General features: G+C 52.5%; 2 protein-coding genes across 8 annotated transcripts in view; one reads left to right on the top strand and one right to left on the bottom strand.

Annotated features, from left to right (window-relative positions):
• Positions 1-1,066: 1,066 nt before the first annotated feature.
• FBXW5 (F-box and WD repeat domain containing 5) lies at positions 1,067-15,316 on the top strand. 3 transcript variants are annotated; one of them, XM_090022436.1, is made up of 9 exons: positions 1,067-1,180; positions 3,035-3,252; positions 3,387-3,544; positions 5,346-5,520; positions 6,422-6,570; positions 7,066-7,558; positions 10,635-10,782; positions 12,332-12,544; positions 12,988-15,316. In XM_090022436.1, the coding sequence occupies exons 2-9, from the start codon at positions 3,060-3,062 to the stop codon at positions 13,232-13,234; spliced, it is 1,776 nt and encodes a 591-aa protein (XP_089878562.1). In that variant the 5' UTR covers positions 1,067-1,180; positions 3,035-3,059; the 3' UTR covers positions 13,235-15,316. The 3 variants fall into 3 exon arrangements, with proteins under 3 accessions (XP_089878562.1, XP_089878560.1, XP_089878561.1); XM_090022434.1 differs by having other exon boundaries at positions 1,119-1,397; XM_090022435.1 differs by having other exon boundaries at positions 1,119-1,325.
• Positions 15,317-15,948: 632 nt separating this feature from the next.
• Positions 15,949-23,341, bottom strand: part of TRAF2 (TNF receptor associated factor 2) — a 39,556-nt gene continuing 32,163 nt past the window's right edge. For 4 of the 5 annotated variants that reach the window (XM_090022263.1, XM_090022264.1, XM_090022265.1 and 1 more), the window contains exon 11: positions 15,949-22,604. In XM_090022263.1, the coding sequence (XP_089878389.1) occupies positions 22,386-22,604 (219 nt within the window). In that variant the 3' untranslated portion in view covers positions 15,949-22,385. The remainder of the gene's footprint in view (positions 22,605-23,341) is intronic. The other variant, XM_090022266.1, reaches the window with a different exon arrangement.

Genomic DNA, 23,341 nt, shown 5'->3' on the forward strand with positions numbered 1-23,341 from the left:
TGGGATTAGGAGCAAAACTTTTCTCACCCCAGTGAGCCAGGTGGAGTGATTACTGTGGCTGTGGCACATCTTTCCAGGCTGGGGGATGCAATGGTTGAGGGCTAGAGCAGAGCTCACCATTTTCTGTCATTGCATAAGCTTGGAGAGGCTCGCACTTGAGATCCATGTCCCACAGCGCAGGGCACTGCACAGAGTCAGTCTCCACTCCAAAGAGCTTACAGGCCACCCCACAAAGGATGGCAGGGGAAACAAGCACCCTGTGGAGAAGTGATTCAACTCCCTGTCTCCTATGACCCAGCTGATTGCTGGGGTCCTGACACAGGCTTGAATGAAAGCTGGATGGAGACCAGCAATGGATGGAGCTGCTGCCGTTTCAAGCACTGACTCTATAGGTGGTTGCCTCTTTTGGAGCTGGAGTTATTTTTATGGTGCAAGGATCGCTTTACGTGTGCGGCTGGTCTAAACCTATGACACGATTCACCTGATCGTGTCACAGCTGTAACGTGTAGCAGACACCACAGGCAAATGCTCAACTGCTGTTAACGCCAGCAAGCGGAAGGGCTGTCACGGATCCAGGTGCAGCCCCATAGTCTGGGCAGGGCTGGGCTACATCCTGCAGCTCCCTGAGCCCGGCCTGCTCCTGATGGCTCCTAGCGCTGGTGCAGCGGCAACGAGCAGGGCCTTTGCTTTGCCGCTGGGCGCCAGCCTGGTCCTCCCTGCCATGGCGTGGAGCTCCAGAAAGGATCATGTTTAGCTCCCAGCTAATCAGTGCAAAGTATTTTGCATACCGAGGTCTCATTTGCATAAAGCATCACCTATGGGGGCAGCCCAACACAGCAGCTCTAGGGCTGGCTTAATGTTGGGTAGTGGGTGCTGAGCACCGGGTGTTAGGTGCTGGCCACTGGGCAGCCCGTCCTCGGCGCTTGGCGCCCCCCTGGCGCGACACCTCCCGCAGAGGGGCAGGAACACGTGGCACGGCCTGGGGCGATGGATGATGCCGAACTCTACCCGCCAGGCCTGGCCGGGCGGCGCTCTGGGATGGAGCCGCCCAGCCTGAGAAAGGGGGCGTGGCTGCGGAGCACGGAGAGGGGCTAGAGCGGCCCACACAGGCCGGAGCGGAAGTGCGGTGGGAGGGGCCGGAAGCGGCGTGTGGCGGAGCGCAGAAGCAGGAGGGGAGAAGGTCTCGCGGGGGGCGGCCGGTACCATCGGGGCGAGGGCGGCGCACTGGGTTGTCCCCCGACCCCCGGTTGAGATGGTCCAGGCCGCGTGGGGGCGGCGCCAGCCGGGACCTTAGTGTAGACGCGGCGCCGGCTCCGAGCACCCCGGTGCGCCTCCCTGCCCCTCGCGCCGGCTCCGGCCCCCGAGGGCGCGGCCGCCCGGAGCCCGGTCTCCTGCAGGTGCCTGCCCGCGGCGGCCGCTTGCTGGGCGCGGGGCAGGCCGGGGAGGGAGCGGAAAGCAGAGCGGCGAATGGGACAGGAGCGGCTGGCCAGACAGGGGCGGGGTAGGGGCAGAAAGCAGAACAGCAGACCAGGGCAGGGGCAGGGGCAGGGGCAGGCGTCGCGGTGGCGCTCAGGGAAGCTGTGGGTGCAGCCGGTTGTCCTCCACTGCTGTCCAGTATCAGCCTGGTCCCTGTCATGTGCGACCGTGTTGTCCGTTACGTGGATAGAAACTGCCCCGCGGGGTGGGGGCAAGCAACTGACCGTGTGTCCGTGGCGCCCAGGGCGAGCGGCGGGATGGCTGTGCCCACGTGTGATGCGCTGCAGGTGCCGGGCGCTGACCTTGAGGGCTGACCCGTGCCCCGGCGGCGGGCCCAGAACTTACTGCTGCTTCCCCAGGACTCTGGGCGACACGAACGGCCTCGCTGGGGTCCCGGCTGCTCTACGCCCCTGTCAGCCTTGCGCTGGCACCCCTGAGGTTCACCTCTTAGAGTTGGAGCAAAAGAGTCAGTGCGTTGAGCAGCAGCAGTTGTCTCGGGCGCTTTCTCCGTGGGTCTCGAGACACATAGCGCATTTCATAAATGCAGCACGTGCTCCTTGCCTCCTGGCAGAGCAAATGCATCCCAAACGTCTGAGCTGTGCTGGAGTCTGGGTGCCAAGTCCGTAGCCAGCGCTGCTGCGGGCTGACAGCAAGACTCGCTGCTCAGTGTCAGGGCACAGACCTCTCTCGCTCGCCAGGGAAAGCGACAGCGTAGTAAGCTTGCTCTGTACGTGCTCCCCTGTGCCTGGTCTGCACACTGTGCAGCTAGCTGGTGTTGAAGCAGTCCACAGCCAAATTAGCCAATTAACTTTCTGCTGATTTAAAAGGGAAGGGGGAACTATTGCTGGGGGAACTATTGCTGGGGGTGCATGTGAGCTGCTATGCTCTGTCACTACAGGAGCTGCAAGCGGTCAGTGTCATTGTAATGTTAACTCAGCAAGACGGCTTTAGAGTTATGAGGATCTGGCTGCAGGAGCAGACCCACCAAACCGCTCCACTAAGCAGCTCCATCTAGGCATCAGCGCTGCCTCTGTCTGCACCCTTTGTTCAGATCCGTGCTTGACGGCGCTCAGCTTGGCTCCTGTGGTTCAACTCAGTGTTTTCATGCTGAAGGTCTTACTTTCAAGTCCTGCTAGTGACCTGCACTGGGGTCACTGTGCACAGGACTAAAGTCAGGCACATGCCCAATGCTTTGTCTTTGTATGTCTCCAGACACAGGACCATGGGGGCTGCCACGAGTGAACTTTCTTCTTTATTTCGAAAAAGCTTCACCTGCATGAGGGCAAGCAAAGAGAAAACTGCTTTCTCTTGGGTTTAATTTAAAACTGCCCTCCCCAGCCCACCAACACTGTTTTCCTGACAAGTGTTTACAATTGGAAACATGACTGTTTAAAGTGGGCGCATGTATTTGCCTCTGCCTGTGAGAAGCCGCGATTGCTTGCTTTGCCTGTGACCGCACTTGCTCAGGCGTGGCAGCCTCCCTGTTCTGGACAAGTGTCTCCTTAGTGACATGCTGGGCAGGTGGGTAGAAACTAACTGTATTCCTATGTCTCTCCAGAGTCCTTTGGTGACAGAATGACACTATGGATGTTGGGGGTAATCCCCTTCTCCCTGACAGCATCCTCTATGAGATCTTCCTTTACCTGGACCATGTAGACGTGCTCTCAGCAACGCTGGTGTGTCGGCAGTGGCATGCAGTGGCCCGGGATGAATTCTTGTGGAAGGAACTGTTTTATCGATACTACCGGATTTCTCGGGAAGTGCCGCGGCACCCAGGTCTGGTATCTTTAATTGTGCGCTGTAACTGCTACAGGCAAAGCCACCCAGCTCCATGGCTTCTGCCTGTGGCTAACCCCCATCCCCTCCTTGCCACCTTCCAAGTCCCAAATGTCTTGGCTTGTGTGTTGCAGCCGCTGTTTCCTGGTACGATGAGTTCCAGAGACTCTATGACACTATCCCATGTGTTGAAGTACAGACCCTCAAGGAGCACAGTGACCAGGTCTTGCACCTCAGCTTCTCCCATTCTGGCTACCTGTTTGCAACCTGCTCCAAGGACTGCACTGTTAAGGTAAAGGAATAGCTGGCTCTTGTGCTGGATGATTTGTTTGTTCGCTTGGACCAAGTGAGGTAGGCTCAAGCTTTGACTCCAGTTGTATAAACTTCTGTCAAGCTGTCATACCCTGATCTTCCTCTTCCTTCTCCTCCTCCCTTTCCTTTGCTGGGAGCTGATCTGATTTGGTTAGTATAGTGAGGCCTTTGGATCAGGCGCTGTGGAGGAGGGGATGCTGCAGCTGAGACGTCTTAGCATCCATAAAACACAGGAGAGGTATAGAAGTCACGGGGCTCTGAATATATGGGGCTGTGGGTTCCAGAGCTAATTGGTTTGGCCTCTCTGAGCAGCTAGTCATTATAATAGACTCTGGGCTCATTCAACAAGCCCCTTTCCTTTTGGGGGGTTTGATGCATTTCAGGGGCAGGTAATTATTTCAGACAGAGGGCGCTTACTGAGTTTTAGCAAGCCATTGAGGGCTGCATGCCAGACAGCCAGGGGCAGATAAGTATTAATTTTCTAATTTTTTTTTTTTGGTCCCCTTGGGCTGGAAAAAATGGCCTTGTGGGCCACATCCAGCTCATGGGCCACATTTTGCCCACCCCTGATTTAATGTATGTAATGTGGAGGAGTATAACTTGCGTGTGACTGGACTGGGGCGGGCATATTCTGGAGTGGGTGTGGATGAGCTGTGGCCTGTGGGGAGGATTGCATAAGGGCTGGGGACGTGACTTTGCAGTACAATATCCGATCTGATATCTGTGGCCCAAGCCGGCTCTTCCCAGGTTCTGTATTGGGGCTGGGCAGACAGTAGAAGAACAGAAAAACCAACAAAATGTGGAGAGCAACCAAGCCTGCTATTCCCCTCCTCTTCCCCCACATCCCAGCTCCTAGAGTCTAGGAGTTGGGATGCTTGTGTGTTACTCCCTGCTCCACTGCTGGCTTGCTAGACCCTGGGATAATCTCTGTCCCCTCTCCACTCTGCTCTGGGAACCCGACATGAGAGACACTTCTGCACAGCTGCTGCCCGAGCAGCTCTTATTTTGGTGCCTTCGGTTAAGGGACGGCATCTTCCTGTTGGAAAACAGGCACAGGCTGTGTGGCAGCAAGGCTGACGTGCAGGCCAGCCTGAGGGGAGATCAGTCTGGGGGTGGGGTGGGGCAGTGGGAGTGGGACAGAATTCTTAAGCTTTAGCCTGTTTGCTGAATATGCCCCCTGCATGGTAGGGATGGAGGCATTTTGCAAGGAGCCTAATCTTCCTTTCCCAGGCTTTCACTTCCCGTTGTGCTCTCTGAAGCCATGGAATTGCCTTTGAATTGTAGTGCCTTCCCCTTGTAGCCTTCAGGGCCTTTGTACCAAGTCAGCAGCCCCGAGTTAGCTACTACAATGTCAGTGCCTTGAGCCCCCCCCCCCATCTTTTTGTTCTGGGTACTGTGCAGTTGTAAGCTGACAGGACCTGTCCTCCTGTCCAATAAGTAACCCTTGCTGCAAAAATAGCCTCTTGGGTGAGTAATTACTGTGTGCAGCCATTTTTGGTACTGTAAAGCAGAGTGACCAGAGCAGCAGTAGCAAGGGCATTTTTCTGAGCACTGCAGCATGGTATTGGATTCATCCAAGAATTTTTCAGTGGGCTGCTTTGTAAACCCCTCCAATTCTCCTCTGAACAGGCTCCAGGCAGAAAAGTCAGTACTGGTGGATTTCTGTCCACTGGCCTCCAAGCTGCCTGGCTGATGCCCTGTGAATTTTGTCTTGCTAATGGTAGATGCTCTTGGTATTGCTGGACCTTTTGACAGCCTTCCTCTGTCCCATCTGTTTTCAGATCTGGAACAATGAGCTGGACATCTCCTTGCTGCACAGCTCCAACATGAGGCCATACAATTGGAGCTACACACAGTTTTCCCAGTTCAATTCAGACGACTCCCTTCTCTTGGTGTCAGGTGTCTTTGTGGGGCCTCACAATTCCTCATCTGGAGAGATTGCTGTCATCAGTATGGGTAAGGCTCCTTCCATCCTGGATCTTCCTTGACATGATGGGATGGAATGGTTTCGGAGCCAGTGGATGGGACACTGGTCCAAGAGCTGGTGTGCTGGGTTTTGTGAGAACCTGAACATGTGGCCTTTCCTTTCTGTGCTTGTTTCTGCCATCTGTAAAAGGCAGATAAGCTTGAACCCTTCCTCAGTAGATCAGGAAGTGCAGTCAAGAGCTGAGCCTGCCTGGACTGAACAGTAACTGAGCTAAAAATGTAGCTCATGACACTTAGTTGTAATCACCTCCGAAAGAGCCACTGATGTCTCTACATTTCACTTCCGCTGTTCTAGTGCTGATGGAAAGCAATGGGCTTGATAGCGGAAGCTAGCCTGTGTGTGAGCAGTGGGGGAGCTTTGTCACACAACTGAGCTGGTGCACTCATGCCCCTGACCTGCAGTGCTGGTTGGCCCGTTCCTGAGAGCACTTACAGCTCTGCTGGAATGTGTATGTATGTTTGACCTGTTTTCCATACCCCCTCACCTTCCTAGGACTCCGCCTACCCTGAGCTTCATTCTCTCCTGTGGTCTATGGCCTGGGCTCCCTACCCAAGTAGAGGCTTCTTGTAGGGCTGGATATATTGATGTGTGGTGTCTTCTACTAATGGAGCTTATGGTACAGTGAAAGGGTGGGGGCCTCTGAGGCACAGAGAACTAGTTTGAGTAAGTAGTAACATCACTGAAAGACAGAGAACGATGGTTGTGACCACTCCTAGCCAGCTGCGAGAGACCATCCATGTCCAGCTACTTCAGTGACCAGCCAGGCCTCTGACTAGATTTCATGCCTGAGTCTTGTCCTTTTGCTGGAGCAGGCTCAATGGCACAGTTCATTTCCCCACTTTTTTTTTTTTTTTTTTTCCTCCCTTCCAGAAAACTTCTTACTCCTCTCTAGGGTGAGAAACAAACCCTACGACGTGTTTGGCTGCTGGCTGAATGAAACCAACCTGATTTCTGGCAACCTGCACCGGATCGGGCACATCACCTCCTGCTCTGTACTGTGGCTGAACAACGCGTTCCAGGTGCGGCCTCAACCAGCTCGAGGCCACTTAATCTGGGTGCTTCCCCCACCCTCAGCTGGACCCACTGCATTAGAGACCCTGAGTCTCTGGCTGTGGGCCTCAGCCAGGGCTCCTTCTTGGCACCTACAGCAGGAAGGAGCTCTGGAAAGAGGAGCTGAGGAGTCTCCTGCTGTAAGAGGGTAGGGCAATGGTCTCAAGTTGCAGCAAGGGACATTTAGGTTAGATATCAGGAAAAACTTTCTCACTAGGAGGGTGGTGAAGCACTGGAACAGGTTCCCCAGAGAGGTGGTGGAATCTTCATCGTCAAAGGTTTTTAAGACCTGGCTCGACAAAGCCCTGGCGGGAATGACCTAGTTGGGGATGGTCCTGCTTTGAGCAGGGGGTTGAACTAGATGTCTTCCTGAAGTCCCTTCCAACCCTCATTTTCTATGATTTTGGGCATTGATCTTAAGCCCTGTCCTGCTCTCTAATTTCACCTCTCTGCTCTGTTCTTAGGGCATAGAGTCTGAGAACGTAAATGTAGTGAAGAGACTGTTTAAAATCCAGAACTTAAATGCCAGCACTATCCGGACGGTGATGGTGGCAGACTGCAGCCGGTATGACTCCCCTGACCTGCTCCTGGACTATGGGGAGCAGTTAGCTGCTGCTTCTACCTCCCCTTGCCAGGTCTTTGACCTTGGCAGTGACAGTGAGGAAGAGGAGGCAAAACCCAAACAGAACTTGACATCAGAGCTGGCAGCGCAGGAATCCCCAGAGGATGGGAGTGTGACAGCAGGGGGTGGGCTACAGCAGTTCCTGGACGACATCATGGAAGGTCGTGTGAGACCCCTCATGACTGAAAAAGAGCTGGAGACAAAAGTGGCTGAGCTGCTTGCAAGGAACAGGACAAAGCCACCTGAACTGAACTTGGTCCCCACCGATGGCCACAGCAAAAAGAAATACCTGATCTTCACCACAGGATGCCTCACTTACTCGCCACACCAGATTGGTAAGCCCTGGCATGGTGGCTTTGCCTTGGGCTACGCATTCCAGCACTCGCTTCTCCCACACCCAGGCTCCAAAATCTGCCATACTGGCTCTGCAAGTTGCCTTCCTGTTTGGTCACTGCCCTGCTGTAGGCCAGCTGCAGTTCTAGGGGCAGATAGGCTTGCTCTTCTTGTTCCTACCATGGGTTTCTGTTGGGGTGGGGGGGCAGCTGTAGCTAAGGGTGTGAGACAGCTTTTCTTGTGCCCTTTTTTACCACACTGCTGCTTGGGCTGTGGTTTTCTAGGCTTAGTGTCTGGGAAGAGGCTGCTGAGATTCCAGCTCTGATCACTTTGGGCTTGGGTCTGGAACAAAACTGACTGGATTGGACATGAAGCAGTTGTCCTGTGTGTGGGTTGTGTGAAGGCTTATGCCCTCACTTCTTGGAAGGGAGGGAGATACGGTGGGAGGTCTGAGCAAATGAAAACTGCATATGCAGAGGTCAAGAACACCATGTATGTGCCACCAGCCAAAGTTGCTTTCTCTTCCAGGCTAAGGCTTGACCAAGGGGAGCGTAGTCATGTAGGGCTCTAGCATCCAGAGCTGTAGAACAGAGTTGAGACCAATCCATTTCCAAGTCCTCTGTCATCTTGGGCTTGAAGCAGTGGGTGAACCCTATGCAGGGTGCATGCTAGGGGCAGAGTCAAGTCCTGCAGCCAGCCCTAGCTTTGCCACTTTTTTGCTTGGGGGTGCATCAGTGACTGCATGAATGTAGATGCAGCCTGCATGTGGCATGTGCTGATGGAGATGCTGACTAGTAGCCTTCTAGCTTGCAGTGGTGGCTGATGAAATAGTCATGCAGCATGCCCTGAGGGCCTCTGTACACTGGATTACTAAATACAAATCCCACTAGGCAGTGCCTCATTGATCCAGCATTCCATGCTAGCACTTGTAGTCACAGTGGTGGCTGACAGGAGAGCATGGGAAGTGAGGAGAGGGGTGGAGTTTGCTTTCAGAATCTCACTGGAAGTGAAGAATGAAGTGGACCAGTACTCAAAGCTGCCTTCCTAGCCCAGATCCCTGGTCAAAAGGATGCCCAAGTAACTACCCAAGGAGTGATGACACAAGGAATATGCTAAGGACTTTTTTAAATGCATGGGTAAAAAGAAGGTACCAGGTAATGGGGGGGCCTCTGTAAGACACACTAGGGAATCTGGTAGTCACACCAGACAGCAGAGCTAACCTATTTAACAATTTCTTTGCCTCCATTTTTCTGAGCAGGAACCGGGTCACCCCCCACCGGGACCCCCATAGGGCCCAGGGGAGGCGCACCCAGATCTAGGGTCAGTGAGGACCTAGTCGGGGAACTTCTGGAGGGACTGGACGTACTTAAATCAGCTGGTCCTGATGTCTTCACCCCAGAGTCCTGAGGGAATTAGCTGAGGTCATTGCAGGACCCCTGGCACAGCTTTACGAGCACTCATGGTGCTCTGGTGTGGTGCCAGAGGACTGGGAAAGGGCCAGTGTGGTTCCCATTTTCAAAAAAGGGAGGAAGGAGGACCCAGGAAACTATAGGCCAGTCAGTCTTACCTTGGTCCTAGGGAAACTCTTTGAGAAAATTATCCTGGCGCATGTCCGCGAGGGGCCAGCAGGGACTATGCTTAGGGGCAACCAACATGGCTTCATTAGAGGCAGGTCCTGTCAGACCAACCTGGTGGCCTTCTATGACCAGGTCACAAAATCCCTGGATGCAAGTGTCGCAGTGGACATAGACCTTCCTGAAGTCCAGAAAGACTTTGACACTGTCTCTCACCCCATTCTCATTAAAAAAGTAGGAGACTGGCTCACTAACTGGCTGGAGGGCCGTACCCAGAGTGTGGTGGCGGATGGGTCTTATTCGACCTGGAGGGACGTGGGCAGTGGGTCCCAGGGCTCGGTCCTTGGGCCTGCACTGTTCAACATCTTCATCAGCGACTTGGATGAGGGGGTAAAAAGCACCCTGTTCAACTTCGCAGATGACACTAAGATGTGGGGAGAAGTGAGCACACTAGAAGGGAGGAATAGGCTGCAACCGGACCTCGACAGGTTACAGGGGTGGGCAGATGAGAACAGGATGGGATTCAACACTGACAAGTGCAGGGTACTGCACCTGGGGAGGAAGAAACAGCACCATACCTACAGGCTGGGGAACTCCCTTTTCGTCACTGCAGAGGCAGAAAAGGATCTTGGAGTCATTATCGATGCCAAAACGAACATGGGCGGACAGTGTGGGGAAGCGATCAAGGAAGGCCAACCGCACCTTGTCATGCATCCACAGATGCATCTCAAGCAGGTCGAAGGAGGTGATCCTCCCCCTCTATGCGGCACTGGTCAGGCCGCAGCTGGAGTACTGCGTCCAGTTCTGGGCACCGCACTTCAAGAGGGATGTGGACAACATGGAGAGGGGCCAGAGGAGGCCACTCACGTGATCAGGGGGCCGGAGGGCAGGCCCTACGAGGAGAGGCTATGGGACCTGAACCTGTTCAGCCTCCACAAGAGAAGGCTGAGGGGGGATCTAGTGGCCATTTACAAGCTAGTCAGAGGGGACCAGCAGGCACTGGGGGAGTCCCTGTTTCCCCCGAGCAGTACCAGGAATGACTAGAAATAATGGTCACAAACTGGCAAAGGGTAGATTCAGGCTAGATACAGAAAGCGCTACTTCATGGTCAGGGCAGCTAGGATCTGGAACCAACTTCCAAGCGAAGTGGTGCTGGCTCCTACCCTGGGGGTCTTCAAGAAGAGGATAGGTGAACACCTTGCCGAGGTCGTTTGACCCCAGTACTCTTTCCTGCCATGGCAGGGGGTCGGACTTGACCTGCTCGGGTCCCTTCTGACCCTACCAAATACGAAACTATGACTAGAGCCCTGTCCTGTGCCAGCTCCTTTGTCCCCAATCCTTGTGCATAAGTGAGTTTGTTTTGTCAGTTTCCTGCTGTCAGGAGCTTGCAGGAGGTCCCTTGCTGCAGAGCCTGGGGTCTTCCCTGCAGTACTTGGGCTTTGCACATTGCCTTCAAGATGCCTCTCAGAGCAGACTGACTCTCCTGACCCCTTACCCCCTCCAGGGATCAAGCAGATCTTGCCTCATCAGATGACGACAGCAGGGCCAGTGCTGGGGGAGGAGAGACGTTCGGATGAATTCTTCGACTCGCTGGATCATGTCATTGACATCCATGGGCACATCATTGGCATGGGCCTCTCTCCTGACCACAGGTGGGCACAGCCAGAAGCAAGGCACTGTGGAGCCAAGCATCAGCCATGTGCCAGACGGTTTTAGGGCAGTATCACTGGCTTTGCGCTCCTGGCTGCCAGCTTATTATCTGTGAGAACACTGAAGGGTTTCCAGCCCTGCAGAGCCTTTGGCTGTGACTACACCAAGGGCTGCCATGGGACAGGGCAAAGATGGGTAATAACTGCCCTCGGCTGCTGCACACCAATGAACAGCACCTCCAGGAGGAAGTTACCCTGCCTTGGAATTGGGATTGAATCTCCCAGAACAGAGCAGATTTACCTTTGTTCAAGGGGTCACATCAGGTGTTGCAAGATTCTTTTCTTCAGGCAGCTGGGGATTTCCTAGCGTGGTCTGTCAGTGGGCCTGTAACACTTCCAAGCCATGTGTTGGTATTTGTCCCCTGGCCGTGGAATCTGGTATGTGAAGGCCGTAGCTGGGACCTTGGTGCTCTCTTCTTTACCCTGCTACGCCCCTGACATGAAGCTGACTGTATGGGACATGGCGCACTTGCCTGAAGAGTGAGTTGGCTCTGCTCAATTTGGAGCTTGGGTTCTATAAAAAGTTCCTGGCCTTTTGGCTTCTGCAGCCTTAGCCAGGGGCCATGGTCCATTTCTGTAGTGACCCTAAGTCCTCTTGACCTCTGGCTTTTAGGCTTGTGTGGTCAAGGCAGGCCAATTTCTGTAGCTACCAGGCTGGAGATGAGGAAAGAATTCACTTCCTTTCTTTCATCCTCCATGACCAGTTGGCTGGGTTTCTCCTTTCTAGAGAAGCAGATGTGCACCGCCCTTGTGACATGCCTGCCAGAGCAGGGCTGTGAGGAGCTCTTCTCTTGTAGGGAGACTTCTCTCACAGCCTCAGAGCAATGAACCTAGCATGGGCATGTGCACCATTCAAGGAGCCTGTCCCATGCCCTCAAAACAGGTGTTGTCAGGAAGGTGGGAGCTTGGGTTTGACATCTTAACTAGAATAGCCTTGCTTCCTCCTCAGTGCCATTATGAGGAAGTAGCTGGGATTGTTGGGTCTTGCTGGAGGGGATGGGAGTGGGTCTAGATTACACTGAGATGACCATTTTAGCAACAGTGCAAAAGGGCTGCCCAAGGTGGGGAGGAGCTTTTGCCAGTGGAGCTGGGTCAGTTCCACTAGCTGCAGAGCTGTGTCTGAGTGGATGGTTGCAATGCCTGTGAACTTCCCTGGGAATTCACCAGCGACATGCACTTACCTGACCTTGGGAAGACCCCAGACTGTGGCCGGGGAAGTGAGACTTGCCCTTAGCAAGCTGAGTGCAGCTACAAAGGGTCCTGCTGAAATTCCAAACAACTCCATGGAAACAGCTTGCTGTGGCTGGGAGTCAGTTGTTCCCTGGACAGTCTTGTACCAGCACAACTGCTTCAGCCTGGTGCCAGAGATGGGAGAGAACAGGAAAAGGCTTCTCATGGGAACAGCTCCTCCAGATAAGGGAGTAACACACTGAGTTACAGGGGCTGCTGGCAGCACGGCTCTGGCAGGTGACTTCTGCTCTTGCTTCCTCAGGTACCTGTATGTGAACAGCCGGGCCTGGCCTCAGGACTGCATCATCTCAGACCCCATGCAGCCACCCCCCATTGCAGAGGAGATCGACCTGCATGTGTTTGACATGAAGACAATGAAGGAGGTGAAGCGAGCCTTGCGGGCTCACCGGGCCTACACCCCCAATGACGAGTGCTTCTTCATCTTCCTTGATGTCAGCAGGGACTTCGTAGCCAGGTGTGGGGGGGAGTGGTCTCTTGTGGTCCTGAAGTGGGCAGGGAGGGGGAAGTGCCCTGGCTTTCTGCCCTTGGTAGCTCTGGGTCTGTGGCTTGCTGCTGGAGCGCTGTGTGGAAATGGGTTTAGGTTCTCCACTCCCTGGGTGTCACTGCAGCAATAGTCTCTAAGGTGGGGGGTGACTCATTGGAGGCTCAGGAACAGTTCTCAGCTACAGCTCCAACTTGGGCACTGGGTTGGGCTCCACAGGAAACTGCAGCTGCCCACTGTGAGGGTGCTTGGACTACAGGACCCTGTGCTCTTGTGCAAAAGGTTTTCCCTACCCCTTCCTCCCCCTCTCCCCACCTCCATTCAATCTAGCTGCTTGCACACTGATAGGGTAGGGCAGGCTGACAGCAGGCACTAGCCAACTAGTTGGGTTCTCACTGGTGTCTTGCCCAATGCAGCGGGGCAGAGGATCGTCATGGCTACATCTGGGACCGGCACTACAACATCTGCCTGGCCAAGCTGCAGCACGATGATGTGGTCAACTCCGTGGCATTCAGCCCCATGGAGCAGGAGCTGCTTCTGACGGCCAGCGACGATGCCACCGTCAAGGTGTGGCGCTCTCCCCGTTCCGTGCGCATCCAGCAGGCCAAGAAGCCCAGGCCCAGGAAGCTGCTCTTCTCCTGGCTCCTGAACCAGAAGAGCTGAAATGAGGCATCCACTCCTGTGACTTTCTCACACCAGTCACTGCCCTCGTGGGGCTCTTGAAGAGGGGAGCCTCAGGCCCTGCACAATGGAGAGGAGCTGCTTGTGCACAGCCCCTCAGCCAGGGCAGGTGGGGAACTATTCCCTCCATCTGCTTCTGTTAATAATTGAGCCCCTGCCCTGGGGGCTGTGAGTCGGGCCTGAAATTGAGCCCCTGCCCTGGGGGCTGAGTTGGGCCTGATCAGATGTAGCCTTTGGCTGATCACTGCAGGGCTGTGTGTGTGGGTTTTTTTTTCCCCCTCAGCTTCTCACAAGTGCTGCTACTTGGCTCCAGCTACTTCCAGCCAGGTTTTGGCTACTGCAGAGCACAGGCGGAGGCTGCTGTTTCTTGGATCTGTTCCAGGGGAGTTTGGGATGGGGCTGGGCTCACTGAGAGCAGTTGGCTGCAGAGCACTTGGGCATGGGCAGGCATTTCCAGGGTGGGCTGCTTTACAGCAGGACTCTTTAATGTAGCTGAGTTTTATGAATGTGTCTTTTGCCCTGACCATCAAGAGGCAGCTCACCTCCCTGCAGGGGCATTACTGGGTCCCTGGTACTGGATTGGAGGGATTGGAACAGCTAAGGCTCTGGAAGTAGGGAGTGTATGCCTGGAAGCTAGCTAAGCAATGCGAACCTGTTTGTGGCAGCTAGTAAATGTCTTCATTTGGATCTAGCTTGAAATGCAGCCAGCTGCAGAATGGATCCTCTGATTAGCAATGGGGAGGGCAAGGTGTTTTGTTCCCACACTACAGTACATGGGGAGTGAGTGGTGTCTTCTGTTGCTGTCTGTGCCCCATTGTCTGATCCAAGCTGCTAAATAGCACAAAGTGGCTATGATTGTAGTACTTGATACCTTTAAAACAGATTGTCCATTCTCATGGCTCCCCAACAGGACAAGTCATGTCATGGCTAATGGGGTGGGGGGTGTCACAGGGTCTGACTGATAGAGCATGATGCACATTGTGATGAGCTGGGAGTTCTTGGTGTGCATACAGTCTCCAGGAACATCCTTGAAGGAGAGATCAAAAGACATTCCTCTCCAGAATGCTGGACTCGTTTCCCAGAACTGCCATGTAGGCTGATCCATCTTGGGTTAGAGCGGTCCTTGGGTGTCATCATATTGCATACAAGACCTGTATGTACCTGGGACTTGGGTCATTATAAGCAGAGCTCCCTCTCCAGTGAGTGTGTTTTGAACTGAACAGGCTTTTGGAAGTTAGCAGGTTTGTGTTGAAAACAATTAGCCATAGTTTTTGTTGTGTTTGTTTGTTAACTTAAGCTCCTAAATCCACTTGGCCTGGGCTTCTGCAAGACCAGGGACCTGCAGCTCTTAACTTTCTTTTGCAGGTGCTCCTCAGTCACTTTTAACAACAGATAATTTGACTGTAGATAGCCAGAGGGTCCCTCTGAAATGGGAAACAACACTATGTCTATAAAGTGTGACTGGAGAGAAGACTTTAAAAACTCCTTCTGCTCTGTCCTGGAGGGCTGCCACATGTGGCAGTTCTGTGCCCCTTGGATAGGCTTTAAGGGTCAAAAATCAAACTAGTTGGAGCCTTTCTTTATCCCTATTAAACTGCAGGTTTCTGAACTAGAGTGCACCACTGGGTTTTAACTGCTCCTGGGGTATGTGTCCAGAAGATCAATGTCCATACTTGCTGCTTGTCCCTAGCTACACAAGTTCATTTAATACCCCTGCCCCGGTACTCAGGGTTTAATTTGTCACTAGCAGAAGTGACTTCCTCATGAAGGAAGGAGTCCTGCCCACTCTTGGCTCCAAGTACATGGGCACTTTCCTTCTTGAGTACGGCAAGTCCAGCTGTATGTTGGTCTGTAACAACATCCCCGCTAACCTGACCCCCTTAATTATTTTTAAGTCTTTCAGGTATTGTGAGGGCTGCTCCTGCACTGGGTTTAGCACGCAGTACCCCAGCCCGCTCTGGCTCTGGGCTCCCTATGCATGGACTGTAACCGAGCCAGCCACCAAGGGTTGATGTTTGTACAAGTTTTGCTCCTCGCTACAGCACTGAATAAATATTCTGCTTAGTCCTGTCTCTGCGGAGTGAGTCTGTCTGCAGCACACACTGGCTTTGTCTTACTATGGAAGCAGACCCAGAATAGAAATGCTGACTCCACCTCATCAACGCAGGACAAAGAGGCTATTTTTGGATACTGAAGGTAACTGAACGAAGCAGAAGTCACCACAAGAGGCTGCAGCTAGCTCTGGCTTCTCTGATATTTTACTCCTGTGACTAGAGTGAGAAGTCCTGAACTTTGATCTTGGCTCTGCTGCATGGGGAAGCAGTAGCTGAAAGGGCTGGAGGACAGGCTAGGAATCAGCTGTGCTTTGGTAGCAGCTGAGCCACAGTTATAGGGTTTTTTTGTTTTGTTTTTTTAATGTGGTCTCTGAGTAAGTCATGTTCCCATTTGCAAAGAGGGAGCCAGTAGTTGGGCATGTCTTCTGGGGCACTTTCTTCTGGAAAGGACACAAGAGTGAGGGGCAGATGGGACAGCTGCCATATCTTAATTGCTGATATTGACTCTTCTCATCCCTCCCCTCCCCTCCCCCCCCCAAAACAAGATGCAGTTCAAGGCAGGGAAACTTCTGAGTGGCTGTGTCTTGACAAGTCCTCCCCATGCAGGCTCCACTAGGTGCTAGTGCAAGGCAACTGAATAAGCCATGTAAGCATAAGTAACTGCCCAGCCTCCCACAAGAGCAGTACAAGCCCCTAGTGCTGCTGGAGCACAGCAGATGTGCCTGGGCCATTTCTGCCCAGTCCTTTTCTAGCTGGTTCTGAATATTCTCCCATTTTACTGTGCAAATGCTCCTATGTGACACTGCAGACTGGTTTCCTTACTGTTTTTATTAATGGTCTCAGACAATGGGGTGGGGGGAACCCGGTTCACAATAACAGTCTAAGATATTTGCTGCAATCAAATGGGCTAAGAGAATCTTACTCCTTGTCACAAGTACTAGTGGTCTAGGAAAACTGATTACCATTCATCTATTACCCTGCAGAGCTGAGATTCACTGAAAGGTGCCCAATTAGCTCCATAAAGCTAAATATATTGCTACAAATGCAAAACCACTCACGAGTTCCAGTGCTGTTGTCTAGGTATAGAGTGCAGCATTAAACCAGCTAAACTAGGGTTACAGGGTGAGGCTCAGGAACAAGTCTGTATATGAGGACTTCAGGAGAGAGAAAATGCCTGGGCTCACAGGTGTGAAGAGTGATGTTCTGGCTAACATATGGGCACTCTCAACATAGTGGGAAGTGCTTGCTGTGGGCAGTGTTGCTGCTCCCCTGGAACATTTCTGTCTCCAATCAGTCTTTGAAGTAAGAGACCCTCTAGCCTTCCTGGAATTAGCCGAGGTGATTTTTCTAGTCGAGGCACTCCCCATGCCCTGACTGTTACACCCACAATGGGAACATGGTTCTATGCTGCAATTGAAGGCAAATGCCAAAACTTAATCTGCATTAAAAGCAGCCTCTACAAAAGAAGCTTGGCCTGACTGAGTTCCTTCAAAAGACTGGGATTCTCCAAACTAGACGCCTACATAGATGAGGCTGATTTTATATAATGTATATTCTTAACTTAGAGCACCCCAGCCCTTATGAAGGAACAACTCAGGCCAAGGTTCTGCTGGTTGTATAGATCTCTATTCGGCTCCCATTGCAGTCAGTAGGTGTTCAGTATTCACAACATCTAACCACTAGACCTGTGCAAAGCAGCAAGTATTCGTTTCAGATTCGGCTAATTTGGAGGACAGTGATTCGATCTGGAGATTCGAATCACTGTCCTGATTCAATTTGGCCGAATCAGATCTGAAAGATTTGGTGCTGCTTTGGAGATTCAGCCATAAACTAAACAGGCCACTGACACAGCTACCTCCAGCTGGTAAGTCTGTTGGGGTTGGAGGGGTGGGGGGGAAAGGGCATGAGGGAGGGAGGGATTGGGGCTGGGACAAGCTGCCCAGCCAGAGTGGGGGGCACAGGATGTGGGCATGGCAGCGCTGGGAGCAGGGCCTCTGCCCTGCTGCCACTTGATCAGCCGATGTGGAGGGGGAGGGGAGTGTGATGCACAGCTCACTGCAGGCACCCCTGCTCAGTACTGCCATGCCCACCCATACCACCTGGCAACCAGCAGCAGCGCATAGCGCTGATGCGGACACAGCAGTGGGGACTACGCTCTGCTGCCACTCTCCCCCTTCCACCCGGAGCCAGCTGTGCCTGCATCATGGCCTCCATGCTGGCTGAGCAAGCAGCAGCAAGGCAGAGTCCTTGCTCCCAGCGCTGCTGCACCCACATCAGCACTGGGACCAGGGACTGTGCGCTGTCATCACTTCCCAGCCAGTGTGGAAGGCAGGCCCTGCTGCTGCTTACCACCTGGCACAGAGCAGCACAGGATGTGGGCGCAGCACCGTTAGGAGTGGGGGCTATGCCCTGCTGCCACTTGCCTCCTGTGACGTTGCCGCCTGGAGCGAGCTGTGCCCGCATCCTGCTCACCCCGTTCCCACCCCCCAGCTGGGCAAGCAGCAGCATGGCATAGCCCCTGCTCCAAGTGGCCCACACCCCCTGCCCTGACTGGGCAGCTTGTCCCAGCCCCAATCCCTCTTTCCTCCTCCCCTAACCCTAACAGATTTACCAGCTGTGTCAGCTGCCTGTTTAGTTTATGGCTGAATCTCCAAAGCAGCAAAATCTGTTTCCGAATTAATTCGGATGCTTCAAATCAATTTGGAGCTTTTAATTGGTCTCCTGATTCAATTTGGAGACTTGCTCCCCGGATCAAGCTGAATCTCCTCTGAATCAGATTGGCTACCAAAGCTTTGCACAGCCCTACTAACCACCAGTGCATGTTTTTTAAAAAATTGTTTTTGCCAAAATTAAGAGCTCTGCTACAGCTGACACTGGTCAGAGGAAGTAACCATAAGCTGCTTTCCCTCCCAGGCCTGGTGTTCCCAGCTAGACCAGAGCCTTCCTCTGCTGTGTAAGTGTTCCTTGGGTACCTGGCTGTAAGCAAGTACTGCTGCCAGCAGCCAGGCTGCTTTAAAGGCAAGCAGTGAAAATGCAGCTACACTATATGCATCCTGCTGCAGGCTGAACTTCAAGGCAGAAGTGGGAAAGAAGCCTATCCACACACTGCCTGTGCTTGGGAAGCCCTAAGTTGCTCTCCAGTGCCCACCTTTTCACAAAGTAGGTGCTGTGGAGCAAAGGGGACTTAGCAGCAGCGAGCCCTGTGTTCACCACATGTACCATGACTACTGGCAGGAGGCAGCCAATCCTCCAGACACCTAGAGAAAAAGGCTTTGAACATGAAGACCACACCAAATAGCAGAAGCTATTTAACTCCCATCCAGTCAGTTGTGCAGACAGATGCCCTTTCTCTGTTACATATACTAGGTGGAACAGTTTTATCTGGTGCATGGGGGACCTAACTCTCACTTCAACACACTTATAACAGCAGTATTTTATTCCAGCAGTCACAACATTTAAAACCAACCCATGCTCTCTAATGTGTGTGGGCCTCTATGACAACTGTTACAGCATGGGGACAGCAGATAGAAAGCTGAAGGGTGCAGCCTTTGTCCTGCTGGTTTCTGGGCCCTGGGTAAGCTGTATGATATAAAGCCTCCCCATAGGAAATAAATCAGACCTGCTTGTGAGGACAACAGAAACTGTCTGGGGTGAAATCTTGGCTCAAAACTCATCCCAGCACCTCTCCACAGGGAGGGAGAGTGAGCCAGCTCCAGTGCAGAGCCTTGGTCACTCCTGAGAGAAGCTGTAGGTAGAAACTATTTTAGGTTCTCAGGAGACAGCTCTTGGCCTGGAGAAATGGCTCCTGAAGAGTTCATCTCCATTCAGACACAAGAGCTAGATACACACCAGTTCCTTCAGCCACAGCACTATGCATCAGTGCTTCTGGGGGAAGGGACAGCAGTGCTAAGGAGAGCAAATGAACATGGGGACAAGCAGCATGAGGTAATATATGGCTGAGGGATGACAGAACCTGGCAGTCCTTCTGATTAGTACTTCTGAGCCTGTCCCATTCCCCCTTCTCTACAGGTCAATCTTCAGACAGGCTGCATTAACAGAAGGGAAATGGGCCCCTCTTCGGATGCAAAGCTGATTCTTTCCTAACCAGCTTCCAGAGAGCCAGCTGCTGATCTCAGAGGGCAGCACAGACAATGGCTTGGGCATTTACAACTTCCAGGCAGAAAACACCTACAGGCTTGCTTTCCTTTGCAAGTGATCCAGGGGGTCTCCCTCTCCCCCCAGCTTTTATTCTTGTGGTCTCCAGTACCCACAACCAGTCAGAATCATCTCCACTGATGGACTTCTGACCCCAGCTGGGTGGCAGGAGGGACTGGACATCTAATGGTCTGGAGCAGGCCACTGCCTGCATAGACTAGCTTGGAGATAGCAGGGATGCTGCATGCATGAGGTAAGACTAGGAGAGACAAAGCAGGTCAGTGGGTTCTGCATACACCCAGGTATAGGCTGTAGGTAAGTACAGCTGGATGGGACCATCTGAAGAGATCATTTAGTCCAACCATTGATCGAACCTGTAACCTTGGTGTTATTAGCACCAGACTAACAAACAGCCACATCTGGGGCCTGTGGGGAACATGCCACAAGGGGGCACTGGGCCTTCCTTCACGGAGAGTGCCACAGTTTCACAATGTTGGAGTCTATTGTTTGCTAATTGGTGATCTCCCACTGCCCACCCCAGAGAGAATGCACTCTCCCCATCCATGGGCAGTGGGTCACTAATGCTACTCAATTGCTCTTCCAGTGGGCTTCAGCCAACTGTGGGGATCTCCTATTGCACTGACAGCTCTCACAGCCTCTTGCCTGTCCTCCAGGCTAGAGGAGCAGTGGAGGAGCTGGCTTGGGGCGGGGCATCTTTTCAGCACTGACTACAACCAAAGACTGAGATCAGCAGCCAGCACCTGGGCACTCTAACCAAAGAGAATATTATGGGGCTGTGCTGGATGTTTGTATTGATGTGGAGAGAGAGAAAAACCCTGAGGAGTAAGGGTCTGAAGTGGCTAATGGTCACTAGAGTTACAAGTGACCACCACAGAGTGACTCTAAAAGAGCCTGTTAGCCACCACAGGGAGATGTTACAGCAAACTTGACACTAAACAGAGCTGGTTTCAGTTGAAGCTATAGGACAAGCTGAAAGAATGAGATAAGTAGCCCAGAGAGAGGAAGGGGGACAAATAACTTGTACAGGATGTCCACCTTATAGACCATCTGCCCCAAATAACACAGGCTAACAGGCAGCTGCCTCTTGTGTGGGCAGATCTGCACCTACCCCAGGGTTTTTGCTAGCAGAGCTGTGTTGGCAGGAGGTGTGATCTTTCCACCACCCCAACTAACAGAAATGTGCTGGCAAAGCTTTGTAGGGCTGACCAAGCTTTAGTCAGGGACTTTCCCAGCCCTCCACTGTTTCTAACTAAACAGCTGCAGGCTTGCTACAGGGTGACCAGATAAATGTGGGGGAAATATTCAGCTGGACATATGGTCCTGGTGTTACTGAGGAGGAAGTCTATGCTATTCACAGCAGTCGGGTCACAGTGCAAGTAAGGCACTTGCCATGAGCCTTGCAGGCAATCAGATCACCTTTTAACAAACTGGAGAACCCAAGGTTTCATATTCAAGACTAAATGTAGTCAGGGAAGGGCAGAGCCAACAGCTTTCACCTGGGGGAAGTCAGGAGGGGCCTTGCCAGGGGAGTGGGGTGGGACGCACTCAAGCTATGTCTATACTGCCAACAGACAGGCCATGGCCATAAGTGAATATGTATCCATGCTGGCTTTGACTGCTTGTGTAGTTAGTAAAATCTCTGCATCACTAGTTCTAGGTAGCTGGGAAATACCCAGGATTCTGGGCAGGCTTGTCCAGCCCATGCTGAAGGCCGTAGCGCTCCATCCACTAGGAAACCTAGAAGCTAGATGTACCCAGTTACATGTACTGAAACCACACCTTCCAACTACCATGCAGGCTAAGACCGAGTATGAGATCAGTAAGGACTGGCTAACAAGCCCACACTGATCCTTACTTCCAACCAATCCCAGAGGCCCTGACACCACTTTGCTGGTGACTCAGTAAACCCAGCTCTCTCACAATTAACAATTACCCCTCATTACAGAGCAGCACCCTGGATACCCAGAGCAGCTGCTGGGCTAATCCAGGATCTACAAGAAGTCAGGAAAAATAAAACATCAAGGGCCTCCAGAGCCCAAACTGGGCAGGTTCTCTAGAGCTCCTGAGAAAGAGAGGAAGGAAGTTTGTCATGTGCTGATGCTTCCCCTGTGCTCTGTACAAGGTGGGCAGCAGCTGGCACTGCTTTCCTCTCTCAAATCAATACTGATCAAGTCCAGGCTGGGTTCTTCTGTGAAACAGAAGTGGAGGCCAGCTCCTTCTCCCTTCCACCCCAAAATAAAACTATTCAGTGCGTCTCTGCAGCAACACATGGCACAAGGACCCAGGGAGACTCGGTTACACTGGTTAACAAGTCTCTTCCATCAGCCAGAACCCACCTGTCACTGGGCTCACACATGCTCACACCTCCACCTGCTGCAGATGTCATCAGTCTTCCCTCAGCACCTTCATGTGGATGAGCAAATCAGCCAGCAGCACAAAATTATACAACCCTTTAAGCAAAACACCAGAGCAAAACCAACTTCTTTGGATGTGGAGATCTCCTACAAGGCTGGAAGGAAGATCCTGCTGAACAGCCACACAAGGTGGTGGCCCTGGGTGGGCTGAAGACCACAGGATACCAAAGTTGTGTATCAGCTGAGTACAGATAGAGCTGAAGAGTTGAGTCCTGCAAGGGAATCTTCCAGTTCCCCGGAGATAACAGATGCCAACCTGAACCTCTTCTCAGGAAAGATCTGCACTACCGCAGCTGGTCTTTCTGACACCAAGGAAGGGTTTGCATCACACACCTGGTTTCCACTCAGAGCGGAGCAGGTCCTCTGGGGGATGAGGCTTTTCCTCTTGTAACCCTTGGCCCCTGCCCTAAGGCTGGAAGTATAGAACAGGGAGGCTGAACCCCAGTTGGGGCCAGCTCTGCGTTCACTGCTCCTGGAGGGAAGGAGGTTTCAGAGGCCTGTGAGATCTACAATGGCTTTAATAAAGATGGCGTCGTCACGTACATAGGAATTCTTGGCTTCCATCTTGGAGACAGGACAGAATAGTGGGCAGCCGCTGGCAATGTTCATTTCGCTGACAGGTCGCTGAAAGGATGAGGACGTAACGTCAGGACGGAAAGCATCAATAATGTGCTCCCTGTTGTTCTGATCCAACAGCATTAGAGTCACCTAAGGAGGCAAGGAGAACATATAAGGGCAGCTGATAGCACACAGTAGATGACCTCCTCTCCCTATTCTATTTAATTCTGTGAAAGCTGCAGGGGCAGCTATATTCTAAAGCCTGCAAGCAGCTGCAAGCCTGGAGCATGAGTTATAGCCAGGCTCCCTCCAGAGCTACAGCAAAGCCTCGAGATTTTGCTACTCTATGCCCCAGCCTCAGGTCAACTGGAAAATAGGCTCTGTTAAATGGCATGTGAAAACAAACATAAATCACCAACTGGCACTAATAGTCGTTTCAATCCATTTAACTTGCCCCTGTAGCACTGACATCCTGACACACACGGGGCATTCTGCACCTCCCAGCCTGGTTGTTTCATCTCACTGGACAGCTGTCACTGCATCAGTTTGCAGTTTATTATATTTTAATGTATTTTACACAGTAAGTGAGAAGCCATGAACCTCCAATCCTGAAGCACTGTTCTAAGGCATATTCACATTAGGCACTTTCCAAATATATCGCCATTCTACTTCTGCCTCCCTCTCTGTTCTTGCCTCCCCTCTCCTTTCTTGTGTACAACAGATTGTTCTTTCGCTATAAAAGCCATCTGTCAAACAGGTGTCATACTGCTTTATCTCCCTGTTTCCAGGACATGTCAGTTTTCCGGTGCCTGGAAGAGTAGGTCTGAGGCCCAAATAACCAAATCCCTAGACCATGAAGCCTGTAGGGGCTCTGGCTTGCGTTCCTA

The sequence above is a fragment of the Crocodylus siamensis genome, chromosome 11 (assembly GCF_052110815.1).
Source record: "Crocodylus siamensis isolate JL-2025a chromosome 11, ASM5211081v1, whole genome shotgun sequence".
Classification (NCBI taxonomy): Eukaryota; Metazoa; Chordata; order Crocodylia; family Crocodylidae; genus Crocodylus; species Crocodylus siamensis.